Source organism: Squalius cephalus (genome assembly GCF_949319135.1).
Source record: "Squalius cephalus genome assembly, chromosome: 1".
Lineage (NCBI taxonomy): Eukaryota > Metazoa > Chordata > Actinopteri > Cypriniformes > Leuciscidae > Squalius > Squalius cephalus.
Genome location: NC_137122.1, coordinates 30139969 through 30153551, shown reverse-complemented (window position 1 = coordinate 30153551; position 13583 = coordinate 30139969). Strand labels below are relative to the sequence as shown.

General features: G+C 36.5%; 2 protein-coding genes across 2 annotated transcripts; one reads left to right on the top strand and one right to left on the bottom strand.

Moving 5' to 3' along the window:
* Positions 1-2626: 2626 nt before the first annotated feature.
* On the bottom strand, positions 2627-3705 carry LOC307165613 (hemoglobin subunit alpha). The gene is made up of 3 exons (XM_079883433.1): positions 3327-3705; positions 2947-3154; positions 2627-2847 (listed from the first exon to the last, which is right to left on the bottom strand). Exons 1-3 carry the CDS (start codon positions 3419-3421, stop codon positions 2719-2721), a joined length of 432 nt encoding a protein of 143 aa, XP_079739559.1. The 5' UTR covers positions 3422-3705; the 3' UTR covers positions 2627-2718.
* Positions 3706-4219: 514 nt separating this feature from the next.
* Positions 4220-5164, top strand: LOC307165604 (hemoglobin subunit beta-2). The gene is made up of 3 exons (XM_079883405.1): positions 4220-4486; positions 4590-4812; positions 4920-5164. The coding sequence occupies exons 1-3, from the start codon at positions 4395-4397 to the stop codon at positions 5049-5051; spliced, it is 447 nt and encodes a 148-aa protein (XP_079739531.1). The 5' UTR covers positions 4220-4394; the 3' UTR covers positions 5052-5164.
* The last annotated feature ends 8419 nt before the right edge of the window (positions 5165-13583 follow it).

The following is a 13583-nucleotide window of genomic DNA, read 5'->3' as shown; positions in this document are numbered from 1 at the left end:
TCCTTTTAATTTCACTTTTTAATCGTTTAGAAATTGAGGATACTAATTTTTGCAGTTTTGCAAGTGGAATTTTTGCCAAATCTCGCCTGATACAAGACAGTAAATCATTGTCTGATTCTCCTTTTCATGATGGGTCACACATTTCAATAGGAGACAGATCTGGAAAATGACTATTTATCATTGTTCTGTCTATGCAAGACTCTCAGACACAGTGTTCTACTGAAATCAATATCACAAAACCTGTTACCATTGAAAGTACAATTGAAAGTATTCTGGAAATAGTGTGACCTGAATATTTTCATCTGAAATTAGCAGCAGATGACTTGAATATAGTGATTTTTAGAATAATAAATATAAAAATATAAATTCTCATGAATCGTTTTCACACTTGACTCAAGTTCATTCAGCCTAGCCTATAAAAAACAATTATAGTTCAAAGACTGTCTGAAAGGAATAATTGTCGAAGTAGATTTTGAAGACAAGTGAATAACTCAGTTCCTTACATAAAGCCTCATATGGCTATGGAGGTCTTGGAATACAGTATATGACTTGTACTGACAAATTATGCTTTCATGCTGATGCTAAGTTTTTTTGTCTAATAATTTTTTTTGGGGGGGGGGGGGGGGGACATGCACATTCTTCAGAACAACTTATATTGTGATGCACTGAAGTGAAAATTTGTGCAGGTTTAGAATGACATATTTATGTTTTGATAAACTATTCGTAAAATAAAAGCTGCCTTACACTAAAATACATTTCATGCTGTTTAACTAAAAAGACAGTTGCATGATTGAAAATGACAATTTTTTAATCACTGAGGAAATGTGTCATGATGAAATTTATATATATATGATGAAATATATATACATATATATATATATATATATATATATATATATATATATATATATATATATATATATATATATATATATATATATATATATATATATATACAGTATATATATGTATATAATACTTTTTATTCAAAAATGCATAGTAGGCTATATATATATATATATATATATATACAGTCGTGCTTAGAATTAATCATACCCCTGGTTAATATCAAAAATGGCTGTAAAAAATAAATCTGCATCATTTATCCTTTTGATCTTTCATTAAAAAAATTGGCAAAATCCTAACCTTTCATTTAAGTAAAAGAATTGAAAGTGTGTGTGTGTGTGTGGGGGGGGGGGGTGTCACATTATAAAATAAATGTTTTTCTGCAAAACACGTTGGCCACAATTATTCATACCCTTTTATTAAATACCTTTTTGCAATCTCCTTTTGCCAAGATAACAGCTCTGAGTCTTCTTCTATAATGCCTGATGAGTTTGGGGAACACCGAACAAGAGTTCAGAGACCATTCCTCCATATAGAATCTCTCCAGATCCTTCAGATTCCCAGATCCATGTTGGTGCTTCTTCTCTTCAGTTCACTCCACTCATCAGGTCAGGGAACTGGGACGGTCATGGCAGAAGCTTCATTTTGTGCCCAGTTACCCATTTTTGTGTTGATTTTGATGTTTGTTTTGGATCGTTGTCCTGATGGAAGATCCAACCACGGCCCATTATAAGATTTCTAGCAGAAGGCGTCAGGTTTTGATTTTTTATCTGTTGATATTTGATAGAATCCACGATGCCATGTATCTGAATAAGAAGTCCAGGACCTCCAGCAGAAAAATAGGCCCACAACATTAAAGATCCAACGGTAGGCTATATTAAATTGTACACATGGGGTACTTTTTATCCTTGTGTGCAACAAACCCATCTAGTGTCATTCTTCTACCATATTTCACCCATCTAGTGTGTTTGCTGCAAAAAAGCTATTTTTTTAGTTTCATTTTGACAAATATTAATGGGAATATTCTTCAGAGATATTTTATTCATAAAAAATTCTAGGGGTATATGAATAATTGTGGCCAACGTGTTTTGGAGAAAAACATTTATTTCATAATGTGATTTCCTCCCCACTTTCAATTCTTTTACTTCAATGAAAGGTTAGATTTTTGCCAATTTTATTAATTAAAGATCAAAAGGATAAACGATGCAGATTTATTTTTTAAAGCCATTTTTGATCATATTTACCAGGGGTATGATTAATTCTGAGCACGACTGTATATATATATATATATATATATATATATATATATATATATATATATATATGTAGCCTACTATGTATTTTTGAGTAAAAAGTATTTTTCCCCCTTTGTAAATGTAATTAAAAATAGGCTACAATTATATTTCAGCAAAACTCAATTAGCCTAATATTATTATAGTGAAGTAGGCTACTATTGTGATTCGCACATGTTCTTCATCTTTATTAGAATATCTCTGTAATTTCAACCTCCCAGTATTCTGGATTCTAGCTCGCTCAGCTGAGAATGTCAACCATGAACATTATCTCTGAGTTGAATGAACTTTTCCCGGCCGCATTTTTGTAAGTGATAAAGGTAAGTTAACCCTGCTTTACCCCATAGATTCAGGTCATTTAAATAGAAAAAAAATGTCATCATTTATTGATTGATTGATTGATGTCATATTGAGTAAGCCTATATATCGTGTAGCATTTACACTTGGGAACACACGATCGACATACGATAAAAACAAGACTCAACTCATTAAGTTCTGTGCCTTTTATTGAGAAATGTTATTCAGACATCATACATGAGTTGGTAAGGGGTGCCGCACAGTCTTGATGCCCACTGGAAGTTTAGCGGTACTTCTCAGCAAGAGCCAGGGCCAAGTTTTGAAAAAACTTGTCAACTGACACGTGAACATCTGGGGGGAAGTCTCCAGGGAAGAGCATGCCGATGACCACTATGATGTTGTGTGCGAGGATCTAGAAAAGGAATAAAGAGAAACACATTACCATGAGTAGACTATTACTAGGCTACATGTCAATGTTGGGTAGACTTGTAGTGCTACTGTTTTGGTGTACCTTGAAGTTGGCCGGGTCGATACGCAGCTTGAAAGCATGAAGTTCGCTCAGGGCGGCCAGACCTCCCACAAGGTCGTCTATTTTTGAAACGGCATCGCCGACTGCACCCATGATAACCTTGCCGTGCTTCCTCACTGGAGCAGAGCCGGGGCTCAGGTCAGCCCAGTGAGAGAAGTAGGTTTTGGTCTGAGGGTAGACGGTCAGCATTCTGAAGAAAATAATAACAATAATCATTTGGGTAATCTAAACATTAGGCTATACTTGAATGTAGAAGAGATAAAAACATTAACTTTTCGTGTTGTTTAGAAAAGTTATTTAACAAGTTTCTATAAAACTCCGTTTATCTTAACTTAAATAGAAAGACAATAGGTCAGTATTACCTGCCGAGGGCTTCAGCGCCGATCTCATCGGCCTTAGGGCTGATCTTACCCCAGATGGCCTTCACCGTAGCCTTGTCCTTATCAGAGAGACTCATCTTTTTTTCTCAAGTTAGATCGTCTTCAGAAAAAACGGTGCTGGCGAAAACAGGATTTTGTTCCACTTTTTATATAAAACTAAAGACGGGCACACCCATGCAATCGATCCAAACCACACCTCTTCAACGCTTTTCTGCTGATCTCTAACCTGTGGTGTCCAATCAAAAACGTGCCAATTTTGTGCTTCTTGTTTAATGAAGATAAAGATTTTCAATTTATTTGAATAATGGTCACATATTATTTATATTATGGATTTAGAATTTTAAATGAAAAAATTAGAGATAGGGCTTAATAAAACTTGTTTTATGAATTTATGAATAAGAATCACATAGCCTACACTAAATGGTCCGTTCCCTTGTTCCATTAAGATTTATACAAAATGTTTATTTAAGCTCTGCTTAACGGCTTTAAAATTCTTAATCCATAATATGAATAATATGTAAGTATTGTTCAATTAAATTAGATGGAATTTTACTACACAATTGAAATTCGTAAATCTTAAAAATGTTTTTTTTTTTTTGAGTATTTCACCGAAAATAATTAGCCTACGTTTTATTGAAATTTATGAACTTTTGTTTCTTTGTTTGTTTGTTTGTTTGTTTTAAAAACATAAACTTTTTATGTTTAACCCTATAACAGTGGGGCATATTTGGGTAAAGTAATGGCATAATCATTGTGGGCACGACCAAAATTCGTTATGCATATTTTTTGATAAAAAAAAAAAAAAAAAAAAAAAAAAAAAAAAAAAAAAGTGCTTGTTCATGTTTACTTACTAACTTTTTGGACGGGGTCCGATCAGTGAGGTCCAGACACATATGCGTCACCTGCTGAGAGAAATTATCCAATAAGACTTTGCATATTTTAATGGGCGGAGACATCAGACATCAATAAATTGTACTTCGGTTTCTGAATTTCTACTAGTGATTCCTATTGGACTTAAACAAGCACCTAAGGACATCCTAAAGCGTAAACATGGTTGAGTGGACAGACGCAGAGCGAACTGCCATCCTTGGCCTGTGGGGAAAACTCAATATCGATGAAATCGGACCTCAGGCCTTGTCCAGGTAAAATAACTGCACCAGATTCTTAATAGACGCATTCTGTCAGGACTCCCTCTGTAAGATGATGTCAGCTACACAGTTTGTTTAATGCTTCTGTTCTTTTAAGGTGTCTGATCGTGTATCCCTGGACTCAGAGATATTTCTCGACCTTTGGCAACCTGTCAAGCCCCGCTGCAATCATGGGTAACGCCAAGGTGGCAGCTCACGGGAGGACTGTGATGGGAGGTTTGGAGAGAGCCATCAAGAACATGGACAACATCAAGGCCACCTATGCCGCGCTCAGTGTGATGCACTCTGAGAAACTGCATGTGGATCCAGACAACTTCAAGGTAGGTTTGCCTACGACATTTACAAAACTGTTGTGCTCATATTATGTTGAATAGGCCTATTCATCACCGAAAAAAAGCAGCCACTTAATAGATCTCTTGCTCTGCAGCTTCTCGCTGATTGTATCACCGTGTGCGCTGCCATGAAGTTCGGCCCCTCTGGTTTCAATGCTGACGTCCAGGAGGCTTGGCAGAAGTTCCTGAGCGTGGTCGTGTCCGCTCTGGGCAGACAGTACCACTAGAGTCTCATCACCAATGAACACCAGCTGTATTGCAGAAGATCGCACCCCATGGAGCTGTTCACACAAAGATCTAACTCTTATACAACAAGATCAATAAAATAATGCTAAAAGCACTTTAATGTTGTTTGCTCCCATTTATTCCACAAAACACGCTGATCATAGTCTATGGTCATAAATATAAACTCTTAAAAAATAAATGATAGATGACAAATTAAGAAAATAATCCAGTTCTTTAACAACATTATATTGGGGTTTTAACCATTTCTTAGTGAGTTTTTCGACAAGACATAAAGAAACTTCTTACAAATAAGCCTTTCAAAGACAGTTGTAATAGATTTGCAGACTGTGGGTGTTACCGCTTGAATTCGTTGATAAAAGAAATAAAATTTATCGCAGCCTCCATAAGCTGACACTCTTATCTAGTTTTATTAATATAATTATTTATTAGTCAGTTAGTTTCTATTTGCAAATTTGTATGCAATTTATTTTAATAGGAGAAAACAGCAAATTACCTGCAATATGCTTGAACAATATTTTTGCAGGGAACGGAAGAGTGCCTTCTTATTAATATGAAATAGTAAAAACAACATTCCAAGTTCCAGCAGACCAAGTTCTATTATGAGTTATTTTGTCATAAGTTTAAAAAATAATATGCCAAATAACAAAGGCATAGCAGAACCTATAAGTTTAATTTTGCACCTCTTCTTCGAATTAACACGTTTAACTCTAAATGTCCTAAATGTCCAACTGAAATGTGGACATCTCTGCTCTGTCGAATTTCTAAATTCTTTACTTTAACTACACCGGACATCTACTAAAATGAGCCGAAAGCAAACCGTGTAGATCTACCAAATAGGCCAACTTGCAATGTCGAAAGTTAGGTTACATGTAAGTTAATAGCCTGTAATAAAAGCTATACAATCGCATTACTTCTTTTAGTAGGCCCTATACCGATAGCAAACTATGACATATCGACTGTAATTTGCTTTCCCAGTTTGACAACACAGCTGGACAACCACAGAAACAACAAACAACAGATGGAAATGTATGAATTATAACTTAACAGCCAAAATTTCTGTCACAAAATAACTAAAAAAAAAAAAAAAAAAAAATTCTGAAATAGAAAGCTATAGGCCTATATGTAGCCTAATAAAAACGAAAGCACAGAGGATGGATAACCCGGGGCCTCATTTATAGTTCAGTAATTTCTTTTGCAAATTTAACACAACACAAAAAGACAGGTATGAGGAAGGAACGAAAAGTCCATACCATAAATAACTTTTCGTAGGATGTACAAAGCACTTAGATGTAGCTACAACGCACATAGATGTACAAAGCCAATTTAAATGTTCACGACTCGAGATTTTTTAAGCAAATCTGTGTCCAAGACTTTATACACGGATATGACAGGCTACAAGACAAACACTACCCCGGTCAATATTATTGACAATTTATAGAAATGTCATCTTAACGTTTGCTTATTTTTTATATATTGTAATATCAATCAGTAGGCCTATTTAATCCGCGAGATCGTGTCTAAAGTTTTGATAGTAGCCTATGCCTTCTAGAGAGCAGGTTGACAGTCTGATAAAAGTTAAAAAATAAAAAAATATAGAAAATAAATATACCTGTTTTTTGAATATTGCTTGATTAAGTATACTCCTTCCAGTGTTGTCAGCTCCCTTTAATAGCATGCACTTTTGCTGTACCATATAGCCCAAAAAAATTAAGACATAAAATACAAAATAATAATAATAATAATAATTTACTTTTGTTTCTGAATAAGTAATTAATAAAATCATCACGACTCTGACTTTATTTGGTCATAATTTATCCTAAATTACGAATAAAAAAATGACAAACATTACATAATGTATAATTTAATGATGAAATATTTGAATATAGGCCTACCTGCAATGTGATTTCTAACGGATGGATGAGGAAAGTAGTTCTAAAAAGATCTTAGAATCGTTATCTGAGGCTAAACGACGAACGAGGCGGACAGTATTGTTTTATTTAATTAGTGTAGCCTACATAGAAATCTGTGAAATGCTTGTAGATCATTAAATGTTTTTTCTTTTCTAGACCCCAATAAGACACATTTTTCAAATTACAAGACATGATTAAATATATTGCTGTCCATTTAAAATGGAGAGACACTTAAGATATATTATACAATTTATATAAAGACACTAAGGCTTACTGTAGTGGTATGAAAAATAAAACAAACACTTGTGTTAAACTGCAAGCAGGTTAAGGCAACACACATAGAAATAAGCCTTAAAGGTATAGCCTATACCTTTAAGGCTCTTTTCATTTTTAAAATATATTTCTATATAATATAATCATAGCCTATACCTTTAAGGCTCTTTTCCTTTTTAAAATATATTTCTATATAATATAATCAAAATGGCTCATAATAGAACTTGGTCTGCTGGAACTTGGAATGTTGTTTTTACTATTTCATATTAATAAGAAGGCACTCTTCCGTTCCCTGCAAAAAAAAATATTTTTCAAGCATATTGCAGGTAATTCGCTGTTTTCTCTTATTAAAATAAATTTCAAATTTGCAAACAGAGAAACTAACTGACTAATAAATAATTATATTAATAAAAATAGATAAGAGTGTCAGCTTATGGAGGCTGCGATACATTTATTTTCTTTTATCAATGAATTCAAGTGGTTAACTTAACACCCACAGTATATACCATATAAGCTACACTATATAACGTTTTTGTTAGAAATTAATCAGTCAATACATCATCAATCCTTCTTCCAATACGTATTCTTTTTGTCTTACCCTGATTCATATGGTAATAGACCTGATGGGATGGTTTTCGCGGAAGCATAATAAAATCATGAAACTGCTTGTTTGCTCAGAATCACTTGTTATCCATATCATATTTTGAGAAGTTTGGACTTTGTGTAGCCTACTCCAAAAAACCGCAGTAGCCAATCAAATTTCATAATTTTTATATAAAGCACAGATGTTTCAAATCAGATTTACAGAGATAGACAGGAAAATATCGATTCAATGATGCAAAAATAATTAAATTCTGCTCTGAAACAGCTCTAAAAAGACATTTGTAAAAAGTCACTATTCAGTTGAGATGAGTTTAATTCAAATCAAAATTCAGCTGAATGCTTGCTTTAATCCAGAACATTAAATGCACAGAATATTACATTTCTAATTTTGATCTAATTATTTATTTGTCTCCTTGGCTGCTTGTGGTCCATTATGACGATATGGATATGGCTATGTCTTTTTCTTGTGTAGCCTATCCGATTCATATTAGAGGATACGTAGGACGTCCGAAGAAGATGCGTACCAAGTTTGCAGAGTAATTGTTTTGTTTTTTGTTTTTGTTGTTGTTGCGCCACCTATTGGGCGAGTTTTACGAAACTGCAGTGCGCAGGAAAAGTCTTAGCACTTACGAGCATTTTCTACGAGCGACTTTACGAACGTTCGTGTTCATTTCAACTTAGCACGATCGCAAACAGCTGTGCTTTACGTGCTACTTCGCTGTATGTCAAGTGCTGAAATGTCACCTTGTAGAATGGCTCGTAATTGTCGAACATGCTTTTATTTTGAAATGTTTAGCCTAATTGTTTTAATCTGGGGCACGTTCAAGTTCAAAACGGTGCGCAACGTTTTGCTACGGTTTCCGGGTTGAACGTCATGTTTCCTGGAAACGGCGTGCACCGGTGTGCAACAACGGGGTTTGAGATACGTTTTCTCTTGTTTGGTGGATGTGTCAGAACCTGCAGTCCAATCAGCAGCAACATGTATATAAAGCACGCGGTATTAAAGTGAACTCGCACAATGGGTTCAAGGAAAGTAATTTACAAATGTGTTTGATGCAGCTCAGTATACACAACAACTGAGGATATTAGAAGACATGTTTGTGTAAGTTTTATTGTAAAAATATAGGATATCAACATAATGATGTAGTTGTTTATATGTTTAGCTTCATTGCAAGTGTATGACATTTGGTATAGAAATAAACAATGCAATTAAGTGCTTTTCCTAAAAATGAGAAAGAAAATACAGGGTATTAAAACAGTATGAACTACAAATAAAGTCAGTATGTGATGCTAAATAGATGTGTTTTAGTCTGAATTAGGTAAGATGTGTGCTTCCATTTCAGTTTCAGCAATCCCTTCAATCGATTGGGATGTTCTCTTTTGTTCTGGGCGGCAAGTGCAGTAACTGTAACATCGGGCATATTTTGTAGTATTAAAAACATATTTATACCGACTTCATCAGGCTCAGAAAATTCTTCACAAAGAACACAAAGAATGGCCTTCTCAGCTGCTAGTTGCAACTCTTGCGTCATCAGAACAGTGTGTTCAACGCATCACCGTATCTGTTTAAAAAAAGTTGTGCAACGTTTTGTCGGGGCTGAACGCAGCCCTGATGTGCATTTTCTACGAGGCCAATAAGCGCAAACCTACGGGTGGAGACACCAGCAAAATGGCTGAACCAAAAAAAAAAAAAAAAAAAAAAAAAAAACCGAAAATATTTTTTTCAAAAAGAGGAGATTAATGTAATTTTAGAGGAGGTGGAGCTACAAACATATTTTTTCAGCAGGTTTAAGGGCAGTCATACAAATAAACTAAAACAACTATAAATCTGGGAGGATATTGCTACAAAACTGACTGCAGCTAGGGGCATTAAAAGATCAGGGCCCGGTTCCCCAAAACGTTCTTATCGCTAGTTCTTATTCCTTAACCTCTCTCTTAACGTTATGGCACGATTCCCGACACGTTCTTAATTAAGTATATCTTCTGTAAGTCACAATTTCTTAAGGTTGGTCTGGACCACTCTTAGCTTAACCTTATCGTTGCAGGTCTATATGAAAATAATTATGAAGTTTTAATACACACAGACAGTGTTCAATTGGCTAATTCAAGTGTTTTCATGCAAAGAATAAAATTGTCAATCACACTGATTGTTGTTAGAATTTTAATTATATTATTATTATTATATATTATATTATTAATTTAATAAAAGAGCGCTTTTAAAGGCCAGTGAAAGCATACTGTCAGTTAAGTTCTATTCGGACGCTAATATTGTTTCTCATGGCCTCGTCCGGTATTTTAAAAATTTACAGGGGTAAGTCGGTGATTTTAGTGCCGTCCGAATCCATAATATCAGTGTTTTTTCTCACCCAACCCGTGTAAAAATCCCTGACCAAATTAGTAGGCCTACCTACTGTTTTTTGACAAACAGGTCGTGTGGTAATTTAATTGCCGTCTGAATCCACATCTCTGAGTTTACAAGAAGAGATTCAAAATTCACTGTTTAAATCCTTTTTGATCACTGCCGAGCACCGTACGTAAGATGTACACTTTTATTACTGAAATGCTGGAAAGTATTTACAAGACCAATATTTCATCGCAGCTCCACCTCAGCGAACAAAAATGGGAAAGAGATGAAAGCACGTAAAATTTTTGAAAAGGTTATTGTGGCAGCAATATATGATACAATTTTAAAATATGTAGGCTATTATAGGCTATTATAGTTTGGATTATTTTTATAATATCCAATAGTCCTAATAAATGTAATTTCAACTATTTCTGAAGTGCTTCTTTTATAAAGAACAGGACGTTCTAGCAGGGCCGTGCACAGACATTTTGAGGGGCAGTGGCCTAAACCAAAAAAAGGGGCACTAAGGGGGTGGTTGCTTGTTAAAACAAATGATCCAGATATTACAAAATATACAATAAAAAGTACATTTTAGACTTTATTGTAGATGTTTTGATAGAACATCACAATTACACATTGCTGATAATAACAGAAACTATTTGCTGTTTTACATTTTTATATTTACCTGTTCCATTTACAGCAACACTTTTTTATTTGGTACCATGTCCTGATCCTGAAAGATCTTAATAACCTCATCTTTTATGATTGGGATGTCTTTTTCAATGGCCAGATTTGATTAGACAAGCAGCTAATTCTAAGAACGTGGATATGTTGTACAAGTTGTTAGCACTTGAAGAAGGCCAAGAGCAAAACATTACCGACATAAATACAAAAAAAAAAAAAAAAAAAAAAAAGACTAATTTTGCAGATTCAACCACTGTCTTGCATAGCCTACCTGTTAATGCGACAGCTTTCGTGAACTGTCGTGTTCACTCTCAGTTTCAAGAGAGCGCCGCAGACACATAGGGCCCTATTTTAACGATCTGAAACACAAGTATCAAGCGCGAAACTCAAGTAACTTTGTGGGCGGGTCTTGGACGCTGTTGCTATTATACCGGCGGGATAAGTGACTCTTGCGCCCGATGCAAATCTAAAATGTGTTGGTCTGAAGTAGCTTCATTATTCTTAGGTGTGGTTTGGGCATAACGTGAAATAAACCAATCAGAGCGTCCTCTCACATTCCCTTTAAGAGCAGGCGCGCTTGTTCCATGGCGGATTGCTATTATAACAGCGGATTTGCCAGGCGCGGTTCACAGCCGAGGAGACTGACGTTCTCGTCAGGGCCGTAAAACACAGAGAAGTGACATTGGGGATGGAGAAACACACCCAGATTAGCTTCGGTTAAACAGGCGTATGATAATTTGGGTAAATGTGTAAGCTAGATTTATGCCTGTTTTTTGACCGACGTTCTCGTCAGGGCCGTAAAACACAGAGAAGTGACATTGGGGATGGAGAAACACACCCAAATTAGCTTCGGTTAAACAGGCGTATGATAATTTGGGTAAATGTGTAAGCTAGATTTATGCCTGTTTTTTTCACATCTTCATGGACACGACAATGATTTCCCTCGTGTGTTATTATTTTTCCTTGTAATAATGTATGGTTTTCTAAAAATGAGAACTGCTGCTTCTGTGTGTAGATGAGAGAAGCAAAGTGTGTGTGTGTTGGGTTTTTCCTGGTCAGTGGAATTGTTTTCTGAAACTGCAAAATAGCACCAGGGAACGTTTGCGCCGAAACACGCCTCCTCTTTGCGCTGAACCGCCCCCGGGAGCGCAAGTTCATTCCCTAATTTACTGACGTGCGTCTGTGGAGGGAAAAGTCTGCTGTGCCTCGGGTGCAAAATAGGAATGATACATGCATCGGTGTACAAAGTCAATTGCGCTGGGTGCAAGATAGGGCCCTGAGTGTTTCTCTTTTTTCTGTTCTTGTTTCTCTGTCATTCAGTGATTCTGCTTATCAGGTGTTCATCAGTTTCTCAATTCACTCACTTCTTTTCATTCACTCTGTCAAGGGGACTATATTAGTGAACTAATGTAGGGAATATTGAATGAGGGTATAGGGTGTAATTTGGAAAACTGCCTCTGAGTGTCGATTTTGAGCACTGTTAATTTACAGTATATTCCTGTAGGTTATTTTTGTTTTCTACGGTATATTACTGTTTTAATGGAAAATGGTATGATATTATCAGAATTTGGCCCTTTTTTACAGCAAGGGTTAACAGTGTAGGTTTTTCCAGCTCAGTGGCGGAATTGTTTTCTAAACCTGCAAAATAGCACCAGAGAACGTTTGCACCGGAACACGTCTCGTCTTTTAACTGAACCACCCCGGGAGTGCAAGTGTATTTTCTAGTTTACCGACGTGCGCCTGTGGAGTGAAAAGTCCACTGTGCGCGGGTGCAAAATAGGAATGATACATGAGTTGATACAAAGTCAATTGCGCTGCGTGCAAGATAGGGCCCATACTGTGAGTGATGCTGTGTAGCGAGTGGGCAAACCTGGAGCGGAATCAGCGGAATGCTTTGAGTGGAGCGGAGCGGTGGGGGTGGGGGAGAGGGGCACCTCAGTCAATGAGGGCAGAGGGGCAGTGGCTCTAGCCACCGGGCCACCCCCCTGTGCACGGCCCTGCGTTCTAGCATAAAGCAGTGAAACAGCGCCTGGACAAGAGAATAATTGATTCTCGAGCCATCGATATCAACCAATTCAGCACCATCGCCACGGACAGCGCCGGGTAACGTCGCACGTAAGAAGATATATCTTAAAGGGGGGGTGAAATGCTATTTCATGCATACTGAGTTTTTTACACTGTTAAAGAGTTGGATTCCCATGCTAAACATGGACAAAGTTTCAAAAATTAAATTGTACATTTGAAGGAGTATTTCTGTGCCAAAAATTGTCCTTCCGGTTTGTCACAAGTTTCGGAAAGTTTTTTTCGAGTATGGGCATGTGTGACGTCAGATGTAGCGGAATTTCCTTATAGGGGTCCTAAGGGCACTTCTCCCGAAGGATGCGGGCGCGCGCAACCATAGACCAGACAGAGAGAGAAGAGAGCGAAAGCAGTACCTCATCTAAGCGCTCTGCTCGGCTGAGGCTTTAGGAAAGTCAATGTCACCAAAGAAGTGGGTTTTTGGTTGCCAGGGCAAGACAACCCTGCACAGATTCCTAAAGAACCCAGCGCTAAGGGACCAGTGGATGGAGTTTGTTTTTTCAGAGACTGTTTGTTCCCTGCATTTCGACGATGATTGTTTTATAAACAAAGCCCAGATCGACGGATTTGCAGATCGTCTAATGCTTAAGGATCGAGCAGTCACAATGATAAAGGTTCGC